Source organism: Idiotropiscis lumnitzeri, chromosome 12 (genome assembly GCF_059441095.1).
Source record: "Idiotropiscis lumnitzeri isolate Australia: NSW breed Sydney's pygmy pipehorse chromosome 12, RoL_Ilum_1.0, whole genome shotgun sequence".
Classification (NCBI taxonomy): Eukaryota; Metazoa; Chordata; class Actinopteri; order Syngnathiformes; family Syngnathidae; genus Idiotropiscis; species Idiotropiscis lumnitzeri.
The window spans coordinates 4,447,929-4,469,654 of NC_142402.1; the positions used below are offsets into that span (position 1 = coordinate 4,447,929).

Sequence of the window (21,726 nt, forward strand, 5' to 3'; positions counted from 1 at the left end):
GAACTTGTCAAGCATGAACTCATTGATTATGATGTGTTAGCACTACCAACTTGATATTTAACCGCTAAATTGAGTCATGGAAATTCCCATGTCTCAACAGGGGGGATTGATATCCACAGTACAGCTAGGACAACAAACCTTTTTACATTTTTTGTAGGTCATGTCTAGTGTGTAGTAAACATAATGTTCAAGGGAACATGAGACCAAAAATAGAGCATCTTAGCGCACTACCAAATTACTATGAGCATTGAGCAAACAGTGACTGCAAAAAACGGCTTCATGGACTTGTGTTGCTGCAGAAACACAGGAAAGTGAATCCATTTGCATATTCGTCACAATAGGATCCCGTGGTGAGAGCCACGTCAGAGTGTGTTCAAGCAGTCTTCACTGCTGCTTAAGGAATCAAAAAATGACATTCTTGTCCACCACATTCACATTTTTCTTTATAGCAAGCCTCTGACAATTGTCAACTCTTTTGACAATGTTCACACAACAGTGCACAAAACACAAAGGTTGAGTCACCTTTTCCCATTTTACTGACTGCAAGTGTGATTTCTAAATTGCCAGCACTGGTTACATGTAACAAGTCAATTTAATTATAAATTAAAGGAGCGTGGCATGCTTGTAATACAATTATTTCTCACAATTTTATCAGGGTGTCAATCATTTTGTCCAGACTTTGTGTTTACCAAGCCCATCCCATAGTTGTTTGTGAGGTTTTGCTGATATGTGTGCAAATGAACTTTGGATTTTAAAGTGTCAGTGTCAACAAACATTTATTTTTGTTTTCTGTTTTCTTTTACATTTTACACATCTCAACTTCATTTCTCATCTCATCACACAACTTAATTTAAATGCATTTGCACTAACACCCCACAGATGATATATTAATACAGCAGGCATCCTTTCTTAAACCTTTCGAAAAAATTATAGCAAAACCTGTTTTTATCTCTGGCAAAGTTGTTGTAGTTTCACTGCCAATTCTAAGCAGTGAAGGATCCGAATTTTCTCTTTCTGGAGCTCCTCTGGGCTCACTTGGCCTATTAGCTTGGTGGAGAATTGTATCAGGTCTTGCATGAAAAGACCCACTGACCCTCTGGGTGTTGGAGGAATTTCAGTTACTGATCCAGACTCAAATTGAAAGTTGATTTTCTTGGCTCTTGGGAGGCCTGGTCCTCGTTCCTCAATCCAAGTCAAAGGTCTAAAAAGGCAAAGGTGAATTAAAAGTTAACCTATTTGCCATTTCTCCGTATGCATTACATAAATCACACATCAACATGTAGTAAAGATAAATTAAATGTATGTCCTCCACACAGCATCGGAACCATGACAATGCATGAGAGGTGTTAATATTGTTACGTACAGACATATTTTTGGTGAAGCTCCACTCTGTCGTGATAGAGTAGACAGGCAAGGCTGTTGTTACCACAGCGCTACCACTCGCTATTGTTTCTGGATGGTTGATTTTTGTGAAGTCACATTTTCACCAGCGCTAGTTTACCTCCAAAATGAGGATAGTACGGGAGTTGGAGTCATTCTGAACGCGAGCACGACAGACCTGGGAGTCATTTTCACTGGGGGTGGGAGGGGACAGGATTATTTTGTTCCAACGTAGTCTTGGTAACACGGCAGTGAGATTCCACTGCCGTGTTACCCTCCCATACAAAGTCTGCATCACAGCAGACGCAGCATCGAACTGTCTATCGGATCTCTCGCTCCAACCCTCCCTCACTCGCTCCTGAACAAGACCCTAAGATACTTGAAATACTCCACTGCAGAAAAGGATCTCAACCCAATGATTCGGAGCTGCGAACCGCTCCAAGTTAGAGTTGGAGATTGCGGCTCAAAGATGCCAACAGTACCAAGTCATCTGAAAAAAACTGAGATGCAATACTGAGGCCACCAAAGTCGATCTCTATGAACACATGGCCAACCAGGATTGCTTGCTTTTGTTGTCTATATTATCAAATGATAATTAGTGAACACTTACTGTGCCGTGTTAGAACCAACATTCCTGATCAGAGTTAAGTGTAGCGCTTGATTTAAATAAAGATAAATAAATAAATAATGGTTGTACATTTCAAATTTTAAAAAAAGGGTTTGATTAACCAAGGCCAGAGGTTGATTTTAGTCCGGGCCACGAATTGGCTAAAAGGCCAGATGGGTATATTGTTTTCAGGAAGAATAAGATCTCTCTCACTTTTTGTCAGCAGTTAGCAGTTGTGCAGTCATCTTGCTGTAGTTGTTGCCCAAGTCCTGTTCCATGCTTGCGGCGTTTACGGAGAGCTCCCCAAACAACTCAACCAACCAGGTGAGACGAGCGATGCCACTTAATGTAAGGAAACCAAATCCAGGCTTCAGAACTCCACCTAGAAAAAAAACACAAAAATAAGACGGGCCTGGTATGGTGATTACAGATCGACCAATATGTATTTTTTGGGGGGAGGGGGTTACTGATACAGATTATTAGTGGTCAAGGAGGCCAATAACTGATACTTGGAGCGAAAATTAATTTTCAGTAAAAGGGCAAATATCTGCATCAAAATGTTAAAATATAAAACCTCCAACTCTTAACTTGGATGAAATGTTTTTTCTGCAGAATGTTTATTAAACAACTTATCAGATTTTCAGATCATCAGCAGGACTTAAAAAGCTACGTAAATGAAAATTTAAACAAGTCAATAGCTCACTGCCGTTTTTTTAAAGTAATTTTTGTTTTCCCAAATTTCAAAATAACTGAAATGTTACTGACATTATAAATCAACAGCTCCATGAAGAAAAAGTTTTAAATGAGTCTCTCTTTGGCTGTCAGATTTTTGAAAAAGGCCGATATTCGTCAAAATAGCGACTATCGGCGCCGGTAATAAGCCCGGTTGATAGTCGGTCTATGCCTAATGGTAATACTGTATATTCTGGTGGTGTCCCAATATTAAGCCTTATTAAAAGGCACATACAAGTAGCGGTGGTAGCAATGGAAACATAACCTGTAAAATGAAGGGTTCCCTCCTGCAAGGTTTTTCCTTTGACCTCTCTCTTCAGCCATTTGTAATCTTCGGAAAAAAGTTCTATGTGCTCCTCATGAAGAATCACCCCTGAAACAAAGAAACACATGAACACAAAAGTTGATGAGATAGATTTTATGGGTAATGTTGACTAGAGCAAAGTTGAGAAAAAATTCATAGAGAGCAAACCGCCCAAAATGTTTATGTTCGCAAACAATGCAAGCTGTTCAGTTTCATGGTTGATTTTTGCATTACTCTGCTGTTTGCAGCCAGGTTGACATTGCAAATGAGAATGTGACCTCAATTGCTTTACCTAGATAAATAAAGGATGGTTAAATGAATAAATACAGTCAAATAAAGTCTCCCAATCAGTCCGCTGCACAGTATTGACCAGAACACACACACAAGAGAATTTGCAATTTCACATACGGGACAGATTTTTCTTTGTCTTGAAAAACACCTCTCAGTTGGCAAGTCAATTGAGAGATATGTTTCAAGATTTTTTTCCCCCTGTACAGTCCGTCACACATTAATATCACCTTTCTCTTGCGCCAAATTCCAGAGCTCGACAGCGGTTTTGTAGTCAAGCGTCATGGGATACTCCACACAGACATGTTTGCCTGCCTCCAAAAAAGTTCTGGCGATACAGGAACAGAACAGAAACAAATGAAGGCCATAAAATCTGAAGCTGACTTTGAACAAAAATACATGTTTTAAAATCAATTGTGTTTGTTTGTTTTAACAGTGTTCAATCGATAATATATTTTTCCCAGAACTAAAATTCTCCTGCTATAAAAAGCAAACAGTGTTAGTTGAATTTTAGCAATCTTCACGATTTTAGAAATTACAATGGGTTCCTTTTAGTATTAATTAGGTTTCTGAATGTATCTCAAAAAATGACTCATAATTTCATAAACTATTCAGACAAATTTAACTTTTACTCATTGGATTCATTTTATACTGCGAGGTAAGGAATTTAGCAGTGGTGTTTAATACCACTTTTAGCACTTTATTCCCATCCTCATCCTCTTTCTGACGAAACCTGCGCCTTCCTCAACCGACACACTTATTGTTTTATGGTTTAAAATGAATCATACAGTGCAAATTATAGTATGTAGAGTCTCAAAACCCAATACGGGTTCGTGCAGTTCACACGGAAGGTGTCCATATATCACATTGCTCCATGTGCGTGGGTGAGTCACTGCAGTCGTTTTTATTTATTTATTTATTTTGCAACGGTATTGTCCAAGCCGGGTTCGGATGCATCATACGGTGTGCGACGATCCTAATGTAATGCATTTCATTCAGAAATATGTCAACAATGGTCATCAAACCCACTGAATCAATGTAAAAAAAATATATATATATTGAATGCATCATCATTATTATTATTAGCATCTTCGTTATTATTATTATTACTATTAAATTAATCATTCCGCAGGGTGGCAGAGCTATGGGCGAGGGGCACACAAACGTTTGAAGGTCTGAGGCAGTCTCTACGTATCTGCGACTAGCACGCTATCTTTTAAGTGACTAAGAGGATCTGCTTTGATTGGCCATGACTGAAGTCGTCTGTGACCACTCCCACAGTGACACAACCCAACTTTCCCAACATCCATCAGCCAGCGCTTGTCTGTGAAACTACTTACTTTAGCTCCAACTCGCCTTCGCAGTTACGCCGCGCATCATGTAGGATTTTTATGCTCTTCACAAAAATAGTACCCATAGTATTTAGTATTATTTATGTAAAAGTTACAGTTTTTTGGGCTCGTTTTAAAACTTACTTTTAGAAATTGTGGACTTGGTATGGGTAAATACATCTGCTGGTGAACTAAAGCATTTTAGGGTAACTAAAACTGGCTCCCTCCCCATTTCTATACTACTTGTCCTCTTTCATATCATGGATGAGTTTGAGCATAACCTTGCTACCTTTTGGTAAGGTATACCCACGAGTGGCCGTCAGTCAATTGCAAAGCTTCTAAACATATAATATACTATGTTTGGTTGGTGACCAGTTCAGGGTGTGTCCTGCTTCTTGCCTTGAAATTAGCAGGGATAGGGTCCAACACACCAGTGACTCAAGTGAGAATAAGCAATACAGAGAATGGATAGCTGGATAATACAGGTAAGTCATATAAATGATAAATATATCATAAAAAGCTACGATGACAAGCTGCAATATTTAACAGTGAAGATTATTTTATGTACCTTACATAATCCGCATGTGAAGCATTTTCGGTGCAGATGAATGCAACATTAATGTCTTTTCTGCTCAGAGCCTCATTGACTGAAATCTGACTCACTCCTTGATGATTGTCCAGACTTCTCCTATTGACAAAAACATAGACACAAGGCTAGTGATGATGGTCTCATCGACTCATGACAAAATGCAAACCCATTCCTCGTTTTGTATTAAGTTCATGGGCTTGTTTTAAAAGCGGTCTGCATATTTGTGTAATGTGTAGAACACAGTAATTTGCTGGGACCTGGACATGAATCCTTTGACTGTGAGTTTCTCAGCAAAACTGCCCGGCAGCGGAGTCAACATGTCTCTGATCCTCACCGAACCTGCCGTTCCGATGCCCACCACCACAGCTCCAAACATCATCTTTGTGAGGAAAAAATAGACATAACTCAAGATTCAACTTTATATTAATCAATTTATGTGCAAATCGTCTCGCGGATCTTGCATTTCTGTGTGAGCCAAATCAACCTGTGACAAATAGTCAATTTGTGATTCCAACCAAAAGACACAATATCCCACTACTAAGGTAATGAAAGTAACTTTTTTTGTGAAACAGATCAACGTATTCTTTTTGACAGTAGTGCTATCGATATCCGAATGATAATTGATGATTGTTCCAGGGGGAAATGTTTGAACCATGTGTATGAGCGCATTGTTCATGTGTCATTAGTGTGTTATCGAACGTGTTATGTATACTTTACAATATATCCTCCCAACTGTCCGTTCCGTTTGCATGTGCGTGCTACGTCTTTCGTCCGAAGTAGGGGGGCACTGTCTTCCTATTGGTCAATCCCGAAGAAACAAACAAAGGACGATGTCGGACATGTCAAAGTGGCCGTGGTATGCTTTACAATCCTTATGACCTTTCGCAGACACCGTAATGTCACACTACGCGGCAAGACGAACTCAATTTCTGACATTCCACACTTTCGCCGCGGTGATCGTGAAGCGTCATGAACGCCAAATGGCCAATCGTTGAGTATGTCGCTCTACGATGCGTCAAGACATCTCAAAATCGGCTACGAGACACTACGTTTGTCTGCCAGCCCAAAATCAGGCTACGTTTGTTTCAATTGATGTCGGCTTTACCTGATCGTTGACACTTCTCTACCGCTCTCGAGTGAAAGTAGCAATGTTATGATGACACAACACGAGGCTAACTAGCTCAAGCGTGTATGTGCATGTGTATGAGTTTGTGTACCGGAGGCCACACCCCTCAACTGCAGCGCGTGCTATGGAAAGCTGGTTGGGAAATTATTCATAATTCTAGTTTTTTGTACAGGATAGAATTTTGGGGGAATTTTCTATGCATAGTTTCATTTTCAAATGTTTATTTTTTAACTAATTCATCATAGAGTCGAAACCGAGAGAGAAATTAGGGTTTATAGTACCACGCAGTTGTGACAGGGACCAAATTAAATTACCTTAAAAATGTGGCTTCCTTGAATATAAATCGAATTCTACTTACGTTACCTTTCCAGCGTTACATCAATGACAAGATGCAAGTATGTACCTAACGTATGTGCCTCCCCGACGTTCTAAAAGCGTATGTTAAAAACAGCAAGCTCTATTTTGGAGTTCTATTTAGTAGGTAACACCCACGTTCGTCTGTAAGGCATAGATAAGGTTGCTTAAATACGCCCTTTTTTACCCATATATTATCAACTTATTGTGTATGGAACCGTCTGCAACTCGTTTGCATTTGTGTACAGTATTTAATTGATACAGTATTCAAATTTAGTTCAAGAGATGCAGAGTGAATCCTCGTCCCTTTGCTTATAGAAATACATACAGTGCTTGACCTCGTGAATGCAACTGTCACCGTATCCTAGCAACCGTTTACCCACATTGACGGTCGCGGTGCTAACTTGAGTCGTGCAAATATACATGGCAAAACACGTCCCTGGTAACATTAAAACACTATAATTGAAAATGAAAATCGACAATTTAACCCTAACTGGACTGACACATGCTTTAATGTTACCATCATTCACAGGCCAAAACCATGTGTTTAATTTCCCATGAGTGCGTTTGAGTACTAAAAAAATAACGCACTGAATAAACACCAAACTGTACAGTACAATATAATGCACTTTTATTTATATAGCGCATTTCACAACAACTGGACTGTAACAAAGCACTTTACATATAGTGTAATATAAATTAGCAGTAAATTAGAACACAAATTAAAACACATATACAGTAGAATCTTTGCTTCAGAGTGGAACAGCGTTGGTTACTGCCGTTAGACACACAACTGGCGAGGTGATCTGTAATATTTCAACATTCTTCAAAGAAAATTGTCTTATTATGCAGCATATGTGCATGTTTGTGACAGATGGTGGTCCACCCATGGCAGCTAAAGTAAGTGGACTCATCTGCTGTTGATCCACACATGACACTTCATCGTACATCAGACAGTGTTGTATGTGAAACTTATTTACAGAAGGTTATGTTTTTTTGTAATTGATTTGCTTTTCATTGAAGTGGAAAACATTTCTACATCCAATTATGTTAAATAAGAGCTCTATTATTGTGGTTTATGTACTCTTTATGTGTCTTTACCATGTTTCCAAAATTGAAAGGGACATGAATAAAAAATAATGCATGTTTTTCATCTGTATTAGTTTGAAGTTTGTCATAATCAGCTGTTTACTCGATACTGTTTCTGGACCAGCTACAATTCTTGAATCGAAAATTTGGCCCAACTGAATTTGTGATTTAATAGCCCTGAGATTCCCACTATGTCCCAACTGATGCAATTAACATGGTTTAAATGATCGGTTGTACATTTTTAGACCTGTCATCCATTTCTATATGAAGTTAAAGTGAATAAACTGCTAAAATCCCTTTGTCTAGTACCCGCCTTTCTGAACCCGACAGGCACATTGTGGACGTTAAATGAAGCGCGCCCAATGATTTACGTTTGCGGAAGTTGTGACTGCAGGCAGCAAACTTGTCCTTCTTGATTTTGACTGATGAATGGCGAGGTAAACGTGTTAAATATGTAATGTTTGGTGGCGGTGTGAACCAAGAAAAAAATGTGGGCTCCTGTAAGAAATTATTGTGACTTTAAATTAACGTTACCGTTTGTCGAGTAGTCATTGACATTCATTCGTCTCACGTAAATTGAAGGTAGCGTGTGTTCACTCCTCACTTAGTGAATGTGCGAATGATGAGTGACTGGCAACCTGTTTCGTCGGGCAGTACTTGTGATTGTCTGTTTTTGCACCACGGCGCCAACATCACTTTCATTCTGGCTGTTGTCCCACTGAAAAAAATTCTCGTGCCAGCGGTAAAGTAGACTAATGGGCAGGGGAGCCTTTATTTGAGAAATTCTTCTGTAGACAATGAAGTCACTCCGAGCAACATTGTACAAATAGATAACTGCACCTCACACAAGAGTCTTATGCAATTTTACTTTCTTTTTTGGGCCAGAGAATATGAGGGTTTCCACCAGCAAACTGCAACAGCTCACCATATTCACTACCTTGCTGACAGGAGGAGGGGTTGGTACCATGTACTACCTAATGCAGAGTGAGTACAAAGTTAATATTAGGGTGAAGTGGTTGAGGTCATTTGGATCGGGTCTCCGTCAGGCACAGAAGTGTACATTGCAACAGTAAACATGAAAGAACTTTATTGATTTTCATTGTTTTGTAACACCGTACTAAATCATTTCGATAAGTGATCAAGGGTTTATGGCGGCCGCACTCAGTGACTGCTCAATAATCTAAAGGGGAAGTCAATTAAAAAATGCCTTTGCAATAATGTGTTCTATGCAGCACTATTAGTCTAAATATAGCTTTCTGATTAATATGTTTGTGTAATATTAATCAACCAGATAAATCCATCCATCCACTGGTTTTTATTCATCTCATGGGACAGCCATTTTGCCACTTGCTATTGACTGAAAATGACACCACAGTGACCAATGCTACATTCCACGGAGGTGGGAAGTCAGAGTTTTCTGACGCCCAACCCCCTGGAACACCACTTTGAAGTGGGAGGTCCAAGTTGTGAAGTCGGGAAAATCAAAACGTACCCCGACTTCACTAACTTCAATCTGATGTCACTAGACACTGGCGACACCCATGGAGACACGCACTGTTGTCTCCATGGAAAGGCAAAACCGAATTTACAATTTATTTATCTAGCTCTATTGTTACATTGATTTAATAAATGTGCATAAATTGTTGGAGTTGGGTCACTGTGGAAATGAGAAGTACCGTAGTTAGTAAATCAACCTTTAAAAGCCAAACTTACTCCATTGCATGTTCGTTTTTTTGTGCTCAAGAAGAAAAGGGTCAAATAAAGACTCAACAACTGATTAGAGTTCCGATATTTAGTTTCTTCAATTTCTGGAGTTCAGGAAATGGTACAAAGACAGATATCTGGGCGGCTTTTTCTTAATCTCACGAGAAACTGCACTCGGGCGAGCACAGTCGAAAAATGCGCGCCATCTTTCAGCCCAGCTTCAGTTTTTCTAGGACTTTTTTATGTCAAGGGTAATGTAGGTTGAATCGGTTGAATCGGTCGTCCTCGCTCCCTCCCACGGCACGGGTCCACGTCCAAGGGAAGGTCTTCCCCAGGTTAGTCATCGTCTGGATAGTTGATGATGGTCGATTCCCGTCTGGTCCCATAGACTGGCACGCCAAGGCTGGCCTTCTCCGGCGGGCCGTCCCTCCGTCTCTCTCTCCGCTGGCATTCTTCTGTAATCTTGCATGTGTAGGTACAGGTGTATGTATATGTGCCTGTGTATGTGCAGGTGTATGTATATGTCTGTGTGTATGCGTATGTGCATGTGCTCCGATCTCCAATTGTTATGTCTTTCGGAATGTGTTTTTCTTTTGATAGCGTCTGTGTGAGTCCTCCAGTGCCCAATTTGGTATGTTTGCATCCCTACAGCCAATGTGGAGAATGTGCTTCGTCGTATTTGTCCATGAAGTGCTGTGAATGTGAGGGCAGCTCATGGAAATGCTATGTGCGCAAATCTATTCTCACTACTGAGAATTTCAATACAGTTCACACATTTAAACTAAGTACTATAAATTTAGCATATGAGAATAATATAATAAATCAGTAAACATCAGGACTACAATCCCAGTCATTCTTGTGACCCGTGCTTCTAGTTTCATTTGATAAATGCTTCTTGTTTCATCAATGTTTAAAATATTCAGTAAATATGAACCTGCTAACTTTAATTATCGACATTCTGTCCCGCATGTGTTTAAAATAATGCCAGTAATTGTAATAGAATCATTTAATACATATTTACTGACTGCATGAAATTATTCAGTGAACTATAGGAATTTGCAGATAACACATTCCTGTATTTACAGTATATAAATAAAATACATTATGAAGGAATGTTTAGTAGAGGGGTGGCACAGTGGTCGACTGGTTAACATGATGGCCTCACAGTTCAGAGGTGCAGGGTTCCATTGCAGCTCCGGCCTTCCTGTGTGGAGTTTGCATGTTCTCTGTGTGCCTGTGTTGGTTTCCTCTGCATACTCCTGTTTCCTCCCACATCCCAAAAACATGCATGCTCGGTTGACTGGACACTGAATTCCCCCTAAGTGTATTTGTGTGCGCGGATGGTTGTTCGTCTTTGTGTGCCCTGCAATTGGTTGTCCACCAGTCCGGGGTGTTCCCCGCCTACTGCCCAAAGACAGTTGGGATAGGCTCCAGCACCCCTGCAACCCTCGTGAGAAGAAGCAGCTCAGATTATAGATGGATAAGATTATGTTGTAATGAACCTGAATAAAAAAATAAACAAATAATCTATCTGAATCAGCCATCTTTCTTGTTTCCATTCGCCTTGGACACTTTGTGGTTGCGACTGGTAAATCTGAGTGGGATAAATTACAACTTAAATATTTTTTGGAATGTAGCCAAAGCCGGAAATACGGTGAGCTGTGATTGGTCGTTTCTTGAGTCTTTACACACTGTGACATCATTTTCAGTGGACAGCAAGTGGCAGAATGCCCGTCAGCTGAGATGAAAAAAAACCAAGTGGATTTTACGTCTTGATTAATACTCCACAATTACAATATTACCGTAATCAGAATGCCATGTATGGACTAGTGGGGGTGCATGTTGTAAAGATTTATTTAGACTTGACTTCCACTTTAAAAAAACAAATACGTAAAACACGTGGGGGGCAGTTTCAAACATGTTTCTGTATAGTCTTAGGTTTACCGCTGATGGCTAAGTGGTATATTTGTCTGGCTTGCGTGCGGACAGGGTGGGATCGGTTTCCACTCAGTGACGGTGTCTGTTCGTGCCCTGCGACTGGCTGGCGTCCAGTTCGGGGTGTCGTCTGCCTTTCTGACCAAGTCAGCTGCGATAGGCTCCAGCACTCTCGACCCCTGTACAGGATGAGTGGTGTGGATGATGACATGACACAGCACCATTCACCACAAGATGGCAGATATTTCTTAATTGCGCTGGCACAGGGTCTTGAACTTTCATGTAATACGATATGAGTAGGCCTAATAATTTGGCAGTTTTGAATGACATGTAGGGCAAGTACAGTATCTAAATAATTGCATTTTGAGTGAGTTGGTTTTTGTGAAAAAAAATGCACAAAATTATTTCTCGTACATAATTTTGGTTTGCTCTTCAACAGTTTTGTGCAATTTTTGAATGGTATATATTTGCACTTGGAAAACAAGTTATTTTTTAGTTATTTTTTTTATTGTTCAAACATTGTTGAAGACTTGCTTTTTTTATACAGGCATTGAGCACGAACAAGCTCAGTTTAAATGTTTTTTGATCAGAAAACAAAATTAGTTATCACTTTTTTTATCCATTCAATTAGGAGATCCATCCATTCATCCATTATCTGTACCGCTTCTTCTCACTGGGGTCGCGGGGGGTGCTGGAGCCTATCCCAGTTATCTTCAGGCAGTAGGCGGGGGACACCCTGAACTGGTTGCCAGCCAATCACAGAGCACACAAAGACAAACTACCATCCTCACTCACAGGGAGGCCACCGTGCTACCCAGTCGGCCACCGTGCCGCTTTACGTAAAATCAAGAAAAGAAATTGAAAGCATTACCTCTCATTTTTGGTGCGATATATGTCCTATGCAGTGACTGTTTTAAAGGATAAATCTCATTTCTGTTTTTTTATTCCATCAGAGAAATTTGCTGAGTCAGACTACCACAAATTGGCTCTCCAGAAGTTGGAAGCATGTACGGTCGCCATGGAGAAGTTAGGCGCGCCGCCGTTAAAAATTCACAACATCCATTTGACTGACAGAGACAATCGGATAGACCAGCAAACAGCTCAGGTATGTACTATTTAAAAAGTCGCTCAATGATATTAACAGTTCTACTATCAGATTTCATATTTTACACAACATGCTCAACATAAGCCTTGTCAAACAGTATACAGTGAACCCCCGGTTATCGCGGTTAATGGGGACCGAGACCACCCGCGAAAACTGAAAATCCGCGAAGTAGCGTCGCACCTTCAAAAAAAAAAAAAGAAAAAGAAAAAACGTGTGTGTGTATATATATATATATATATATATATATATATATATATATATATATATATATATATATACGGGTAGAGAGAGAGAGAGAGTGAAATTCATGTTATAACAAAAAAATATTATTAAAACGTATTATTTTTTTATTCCCCAGCCATTATTTTTGTATTTATTCAATTACTTCTTTTTGTATTTATTTAATTACTTCGACTTTTACCTGCTGGTACGCAGTCCGGTGTGCCCTGTGAAATGAAAGGTGGCATTTTTCATTTATTTATTTATTCATTCATAACTGATAGCCTCGCGCTCCGCTCACGCACGCCGGTGTCGTGCCAAAGTACTTACCCCCTGCCAAAATCTGTATCCCCTGCGCGCACGCATTGACTGAAGGCGGCGCGATGTTACTACGTTTGTTTTCATTGAAAGGCACGAAGAATGTATGAGTTTGTGTTTTTGATTTGCTGTAATTTAAACTAGGGTTTCCATAAAAGTGGCAGTCTTAGTCGGTGTGGTTTTCAGCACACCATTCGCTACAATTCAACATGTAGAGTAAGCGTTTGGCTCGGGGGGAATTACCTGCATTTGCATTAGTTAGACCAAAGAAATTTCGCAATCAATGAAGCTACCATAAAGTAATTTCAGTGATCAAAACACGATGAAAAGGGGAGAGGATGAGTGAAGTGGGCGATCGTGTTTCCAGCGAGATCAAATTAAGTGTCAACATACACATAGGTGGTATCCTGTTAGAGAACACGTAATTGTATTCCAATTGACTGATTTGTTTGTTTTTTATAACCACCGATAGCCGCGTCAAGAGTAGCAAAAGAATAAAAAAATAAATAAAGTCACTCGCGTTCTGCGTCGGACTCGAGGTGCATTCATTGACCACTTACGCAGTAGGAAAGTTACCAGGGGGGGACTGATTCTGGCTGCCTCTGCCACAATAAGTACCCCCCCCTCTAATCACAAAAATTGACCCCAACCATCAAGTGACTTATTCTGTGTACCTACTGGGTCATTTTGAGTATGTGTGGCAAATTTGAGCAGGATCCCTCTTTTCTAGGCAAAGTTACCAGGGGGGGCTGCCAGAATCAGTCACCCCTGGTAACTTTCCTACTGCGTAAGTGGTCAGTGAATGCACCTCGAGTCCGACGCAGAACGCGAGTGACTTTATTTTTTTATTCTTTTGCTACTCTTGACGCAGCTATCGGCGGTTATAAAAAATAAACAAATCAGTCAATTGGAATACAATTACGTGTTCTCTAACAGGATACCACCTATCTGTATGATGCCACTTAATTTGATCTCGCTGGAAACACGCTATAGCCCACGTCACTAATCCTCTCCCCTTTTCATCGTGTTTTAATCACTGAAATTCCCGTATGGTAGCTTCATTGATTGCGAAATTTCTTTGGTCTAACGAATGCAAATGCAGGGAATCCCCCCCCCCCCGATTTTGGCGCAGTCAAACGCTTACTTGACGTGTTGAATTGTAGCGAATGGTGTGCTGAAAACCGCACCGACTAAGACTACCACTTTTATGGAAACCGTAGTTTAAATGAAAGCAAATCAAAAACACAAAATCATACATTCTTCGTGCCTTTCAATGAAAACAAACGTAGTAACATCGCGCCGCCTTCAGTCAATGCGTGCGCACTCCCGCGACAGGGGATGCAGATTTTGGCAGGGGGTAAGTACTTTGGCACGACACCGGTCCCGAACGAAACGGGCGGAGGTTGTTCCTCTACGGCTTGACTGCCACGCACGCACGCCGACCGGTCTCCTCCGGAACTCTCGCAAGGCCCCGAGCGAGGCGAAATGTCGCTCTTCTCTGTCCACGCTCTTCTTCGCCCACGCTCTTCTTCGGCGCACGCCGGCCGTCTAACCGCTCCAGCGCCCCGTCGTGCCGCTCGGCGAAACTACAATGCCCCCGAATATTTTTTAGACCCGCGAAGCACTGAACCCGCGAAAGGTGAACCGCGAAAGGTGAACCGCGAAGTATCGGGGTTTCACTGTATAGCCATTTCTCAGGAAACACAATAACCATGTTCTTCAATTTAGACTCACCATTACATGGTTGATGCAATAAATACATGTAATAAATGATCATAGAGTAATGATTGTGCAATTGATTTTTTTTTTTGCTTAAATCCTGTTACAAAATATACTGCAGTAACAGCGTCCTGCTGTACTGTTCTTGACACTGTTAAAAATACGGAAATTCAAAGTAATTGTTGTGGAATTGAATTTCGATAAGTTGGCAGCTCTGAGTATGACAAAGAACAGTGATTCCCAACCAATGTGTTGTGGCACACCGTGAGAGATTGTCGCGGGTGCCACAGGACAATTAAACTCTCTTCCATTAGATGATATAATAAACCTGTAGACCCCCGGTTGCCAATTATACAACAGAAAAAGTCACGACTTTCTTAATCTCTATCAGCTTTTATGTTCAATTAATCAGCTCAGATTTCACACAGGTAAGTTTGTTTTTTTGGAGTAAAGTGAGACTGGGTCATCATGATTTCAGAATTCATACCTTTTGTGACTTTTAGTTGTTGTTGCAGTGAGATTTTAGGATGGTGTGGACGCTCAGGCAGTCTGGCTTATTAATGGTTGGGAAACGCTGCGGCCGAAAATACTGACTCTGAAAGGAAATGTGTTGTCGTTGTGTCCCATTTGGAAGTTTATTCATTGTGTTGAGCACTGTGCATATTCAATGGGGTTTCAATTGGTTTTCAGATAAAGATCCCTGTGACTGGGTCAAGAGGTGGTGGCTATTTATATACATCATCCATCAGAGACCCAATCGCCAACAGGTATGTACATTCTGTTCTGTCAGAGTACACTTAAGGTATTGAAAATTGGAGCTAGTTCATTTTCAAGTCCTTTTCTGCTACATAAATGACCCAATGATTAGTAGTTGGAAAGTTGTTTTTGCGATTTTTCCCATTTGAACCATCACCAAGGATTGAATAAAGAGGTTTCAGAAATGATTCAGCAGTTACTTGACAAGTTACTTTGGCACAAATAAAACAAGTACACCAAAAATATAAGCATCAGTGAAAGCAAAAAAAGAGAAAGCAAAACAGTCAACCCAATTATTGGTAATAAATTACCCACACACCTCGATTGGTCGATTTATTAAACATATAAACATAGAAAAGATAAAACAAAATAAAACAAAAATCAATACAAATCTTAAAGGTACAGTTGATTGACGTTAACATTGGCACTTCCTGTTTTTAATACTTTTGCATGTAAAAATGACATCATTTCTAAAATCCACCTTCCCTAAAAGACTGTTGTGATTACAGGTTGTTTTTTTGTGATGAGATTTTATACAAATTGGCATGTCACCTTTTGAAGCTCGGCTTGTTATTTTTTTCCCTGTTTCAGTGTCTACATCACCAATTGCCACCAAAATGCAAAAATTACTACTCTTGTCCACTGCAACCTGTGAAAGTATAAAAGCGGTTAACACAATAGTTTGGATTTATTGACATCAAATGTGAGCTCATGTAATCACCTCCATAACCCAAGGATATATAAAATGCAGGTTTTAAATGATGATTTTATTTACCAAGCGTGGAAAACAATGCAAACCTATCTGGCCCTATGCGGAAAAAGTAATTGACCCCTCAACATAATAGCGAGTACTGCCACCTTTCAAAGCAATAACTGAAATCAAACGTTTGCAATAATTGCCGACGAGTCTTTCATGACTGTGTGGAGGGATTTTGGATCACTCTTCTTTGCAGAATAGCTTGGAGGGTTTTCTCGCATGAACTTCCCATTGAATATCCCACCACAGCATCTCAATTGTAATTAAATCTGGAATTTAAAATGTTAATTTTGTTGTTTTTGAGCCCTGCTGGGGTGGACTTGTTGGCTGTTTCGTATTGTTGTCCTGCTTCATGATGCAAGAGCGCATAAGTTTGAGGGCGCAAACTGATGGCTGCATGTTCTCCTGCAGGATCTTTTGGGAAACAGCAGAATTAATTTTTTCGCCAATCACACCAAGTTGACCCGATCCTGAGGAAGTTAAACTACTACTATTTTATTTTTCTTCAGCACAGTGCATTTTCCGATTTAAATCCTCTGATTTCACTACCTTCTACGTTTTAAAAAATACTTGGAGCCCAAGAAGAGTGAAAGTTGTTTATGAGTATTTCCTTTTGTATTGAGACATAGTTTCATAGTATTAGTGCAACTGTGCATAGTGTGTAGTTTGAGTTCAATTTATATTCAATAAACAAATCAAAGTTGAATGTTATCAGCTTATTAATTTGTACATACCTTAAAAAAATTTAAACTGTACACTAATTACAGTTATATAAAAGAGCAGCTGGTTGCTAGTGTGACTTGCCGCAATTTACACATGATCCGATTAGTTGATTAATCGCAACTACTGTTGGTGATTACCAAAAATAATTGTTTGTGGCAGCCCTAGTGTATAGATAATGTTTTTCATAAACAAAATCTAAAGACCCTAGAAAAACAACTTCTCAATAAATTCATTAGTTTTTCTTTTTTTTTTTTTTTTTTTTTTTTTTAGATTATTTACCTGACATGTTTGGGCAACAGTATTTTGTCTTCTTCAGACTCACTCTGAAGAAGGCAAAACTGAATGTTTGTTTGGTAAATATTATCTCATATCTCCACACAATACGTCAGGTATAACTATAATAATTCCACAATAATTAGCAATTTCTCTTAAAAAATTTTCAGTTTAATTATTCCAACAAAATTTTGCATCCATTATAACTCCAAGAAATTTTTACTTTTTCTATTTTCATGAAATCGGAGATAATTTTGACCTGGTGTTTAATTTTTCTGGTGCCAAAGATTCTGTATTCTTAGTTTTGTTTAAATTCAAAGATAATTTACTTATCAAACCATTTTTAAATACACTAATCCCCATCCTTCGCGGTTAATTGAGACAGGAGGTTGTATGAAGTTGTGTCATCAGTAAGTAGAACTTTTTTTCAAACTCTACAGTGATTCAGCAAATATCATAACATATCCTATCATAACTTTATTTATTATTTACTATTTATGTGCCAAACCTCTTATGCCAACATCTCTCTAATTTTTGCATTAATATATGGTGACCTATAGTATAAACTCTTTTTAAGTCTATAAAAATCCCAACAGTGAATTATTTTTTCAATCTATACTAGTTATCCATACTTGATTTGTTTTGCAAGTTCCATTACTACCATAGAGGTGGTCCTTTTTTCTCAGAAAGCGTACTGATTTTCGCTTAAAAGATTGTTTCGCAACAAAGTTGTCAAGTCTGTGTGCCAATTGAACTGTGGTAGTCACGATCTAGGTCAGATCGGATTAACTTTTGTAGGTTTGTACTTCCGGGTTGTCTTGAAGGCAACTTTAATTGAATTATTATGAAATTCGCATGAAATACCAAGACAGCAAGCCAATTCTTGGTATTCAGCACGTTTTTTCAAACAAGCAAAAGACATCTGAAGCGAGTGCATAACACCAAGACGGAACACAAGACGCATTCCAAATCCTCCTCCATGATTTTTTGCCGTCTCCATCGTACTGCCGAGATGACCCACAAGTACATAAACGCGCAATAAAAAAAACAACAACTTTGCATTATCTCGTAAAATAACACAAATATAATCACTGAAGCTAAAAAAAAAAAAAACGGATAAAGCTTCCCTACACCTGCTAACTGACATATAAGCATTTTAGTATATTTGCAATCAATTATTGTGAATACTGGCAAGTGGTCACTGATTTATTAATACTCCACTCACCATATTCCTCCATGACAGGAGTAAAAATATGTATGGCGGTAATGATGTCAATTATTTAGTTATTTGGTAGGTGTTAGACTAGCAATAAAACACAAATTTTGACATGATGTGATGATTTATTGTATTTCCATTGTTGTTGTGTTTAGCTAACATCATAAAACACTAAAGCCTTTGCAGACACCACATTAATCATAGACTAAACAACTTTACCAACTATTTTAAAACATGCATGGTTGTGTTACTCCCTGTAGATGGAACGTGAAGCTGGCAGTTTTGAGGCTCAAAGAAGGGCAGATCATCAACCTAATGAATCCTCCATCAATGGAAACAGAATTCAGCATGGATGATACTGACTGACTGCATCTATTCATGACAACGTGAAGGTAGAATTTATCAATTGCTGGAGAGTGATGTGCATTGTAAGAAATTTACAACAAGTGTTGGGTGATTTTGTTTTTCTTGATCTTTTTAAATCAGTCTCCTTGATGTCGATAAAATGGACTACATAGACTTGGGGGCCCAAAAAAATGTTCAACTGACTCATTAACCACAACTTCCTGCTTTGTGAATCATGTGCGGTGCATATAGAAAGCACATCCATGCATGCAGTGATACTTGAAAGTTTGAAACCTTCGTATGTAATGAGAAGTATTTGACGTGTTACGTCCAACAGACACCCCCCGCCACCCAATTTATATATTATACACTTATACTTTTTTGTTGCTATGGAGAGAATTATTATAATTGAACTGAATGAATATGTGTGTGAAGTTGAGTGTGTGAAAGCAAATTTAAATCAATATTGCAAATAAATGCCACTCAGTGTTAAGTGTTTTATTTTCTTTGTTGTTTTAATTTCATCTCTCATAAATGAATGGGCATGGTTAATTTAAAAATACTAAATGTAATTGGTAAATGGGCTTTCACTTTTATAGCGCTTTTCTGCCTTTGGTACTTAAAGTGCTTTGCACAGTTTCCTCATTCACTTACTGCTGACGCAGCATCAGGAGCAACTGGTGATTCAGTAACTTGCTCAAGGAGGCTTTGACATGGTTACAAGGGTTGAGGATTGAATTCACAACCTTCGGGTTGTGAGATGAACACTTCACCACTGTCATGCCACCTCAAAACAATCAAGTGATGTCAACTGTGAGAGTATGTAAATAGTTTGTGTATTTTTAATCATGTTTTTTATACACTATTTGTATCAATGATAATTACACACACACTCACAGACACGCACATCATTGCTTCAGCACACATGCGCACACCCACACGCTTGTTTGGGTTTCACTTTCCATAGGTTTCGTTTTTCTCTGAATAAAGTCCAGAGGGATGGGCGAAGAAGTCAGTGAGAGTGCGGGAGAGTGAACTGGCAAGACGTCTACTTCACTTCCTGGCTTCTCCTCCCATCCACGATGGAGAAAAGACAAAACCTTCCCTGGTTATTCCTCTGGTTCTCTGCATTTAATTCAGTCTAATAAAGGCGTCAGGACCTTTTAAACCTGACATCAACACATGATCAGAATCGATTAGTTTCAAGCCAGCATTTCCAGTCACTTTGGAGCAGGGCAATGCATTTTATATATATATATATAAGTGTGTATTTTTGTATGTAAATTGTGGTTTGAAATCTAAAGTTATTGGTCAAAAGGCAATTGCTGTTGGTGGGATTATAGAAATGATCACAGTTGAAATTATCAATGAAAAATCGAGCAATGTTATATTCCATTGCATAATTGCGATCTCCAGGTTCGTGTATAAAAACATTCACAGATATAATAATGGACCTGTTGACGGGAGCCAAAACAAAATTGTGTTTTTATGTGGAGATGCAAACATTGATTTGGAAAACTCCATGAACACCAGCGATTTCAAAATTCAACGTATAGTTTGAATTTGTTTCCAATGATATCAAAACCAACAAGAAACCTTGCAAGAGACAATTCTGCTTGAAATTGATTTGATAGTTGGATGACACCTGAAACCTGCTAAGCGCTGAGAACGAAAGAGCAAGAAAGTCTCAAAGAAGCAGACTTATTTGACAACAAAACTGCGACTAAAAGTAGCATATTCGATAACCTTTGAATGACTGAACACATGTATACAGTAACATGCACACACATAGTCAGACAAATGGTGTGTTTCCAATTATAGATTAAAAACCCCACCCCTGAGATTGGAAACATCCGTGTAATAGGGACTTTCTTCAATAAATCGAGGCGGTACGGAGTGGCTAATTTAGGACTGCAGAGAACTGAGATTTTTTTAGTTCTCTCTCACCTAAACTGAGTGTCTTCTCTGCTTCTGTGTGTGCTGTGGCTTAATGTCTGTTTGGTGAACCTGACAATGAAAAAGTCCTGAGTGGGATCCTGATAGCTGATGTTAGCGATCATTTACCTGTTTTTGCAGTCTTTAAAAATTATTAATGGAATAGAAAGGGCATTACCTCAGAAAAATGAGCAAGAAACAGATTAAATGAAGCCTTGGAGGCACTGAAAGAAAGCCTAAAAGAGCAGAAATGGGCTGGAGTGAATGTACATTTCTGACAATACTGACAAATTTCTAGGAAAAAATGTGGATTTGGGAGGATTGTAAAGACGAATGCTTAGCGACAAACCAAAGATGACTAAAGGACTACAGAATGCCTGTAAGAAAAAGAACTAATTACAGTATATTCTCTGGACTGTAAGCCGCACTGTTGTATTAGCTGCATGGTTCGGAATGTAGGAAAAAAGTAGCAGTTTATTGACTGTAAAATATATAAATTAAAACCCTCCCAATTTTGATTCGAACTCATAAGAAAAAAATTCTAACCCTCACAACTCTGATTCGTACTCATGGGGAAATAATTACGGATATGAATCGTTGCATTAGGCATTTGCCTTTTTGACAGCGATCTTACTCCACAAGAGTGGAGGTGGGCAAGGTCATATTTGTCAATAAAAGTTGGCGTTTTTCAAATCCTCACTTATTTCATAATTTCTCCAAAATGCATAGATAAAAAAGAAAATTATAACTAATTTCAGCATCGTGATAAAAAAATATATAAACTGAGCTTGTTAGTAAAAAATGGGCCATCTTGCCTGTACAGACACTTTTAAGCACAAATGAAAAGAACATCCATCCATCTTCTGTACCGCTTCTCCTCACTAGGGTCGCGGGGGGTGCTGGAGCTTATCCCAGCTATCT

The 21,726-nt window shown here is 39.1% G+C and overlaps 2 protein-coding genes across 7 annotated transcripts; one reads left to right on the forward strand and one right to left on the reverse strand.

Annotated features, from left to right (window-relative positions):
- Positions 1–759: 759 nt before the first annotated feature.
- blvra (biliverdin reductase A) lies at positions 760–6,833 on the reverse strand. 3 transcript variants are annotated; one of them, XM_088311459.1, is made up of 7 exons: positions 6,716–6,833; positions 5,489–5,610; positions 5,211–5,330; positions 3,542–3,639; positions 2,985–3,092; positions 2,201–2,369; positions 760–1,201 (listed from the first exon to the last, which is right to left on the reverse strand). In XM_088311459.1, exons 2-7 carry the CDS (start codon positions 5,608–5,610, stop codon positions 946–948), a joined length of 873 nt encoding a protein of 290 aa, XP_088167585.1. In that variant the 5' UTR covers positions 6,716–6,833; the 3' UTR covers positions 760–945. The 3 variants fall into 3 exon arrangements, with proteins under 3 accessions (XP_088167585.1, XP_088167586.1, XP_088167584.1); XM_088311460.1 differs by having other exon boundaries at positions 6,761–6,783; XM_088311458.1 differs by lacking the exon at positions 6,716–6,833 and adding an exon at positions 6,337–6,487.
- coa1 (cytochrome C oxidase assembly factor 1) lies at positions 6,063–19,363 on the forward strand. Of its 4 annotated transcripts, XM_088311462.1 has the most exons (6): positions 8,107–8,237; positions 8,686–8,784; positions 12,393–12,544; positions 15,491–15,567; positions 18,786–18,917; positions 19,012–19,363. In XM_088311462.1, the coding sequence occupies exons 2-5, from the start codon at positions 8,691–8,693 to the stop codon at positions 18,889–18,891; spliced, it is 429 nt and encodes a 142-aa protein (XP_088167588.1). In that variant the 5' UTR covers positions 8,107–8,237; positions 8,686–8,690; the 3' UTR covers positions 18,892–18,917; positions 19,012–19,363. The 4 variants fall into 4 exon arrangements, with proteins under 4 accessions (XP_088167590.1, XP_088167588.1, XP_088167587.1 ...); XM_088311464.1 differs by lacking the exon at positions 8,107–8,237 and adding an exon at positions 6,063–6,087 and having other exon boundaries at positions 18,786–19,363; XM_088311461.1 differs by having other exon boundaries at positions 18,786–19,363.
- The last annotated feature ends 2,363 nt before the right edge of the window (positions 19,364–21,726 follow it).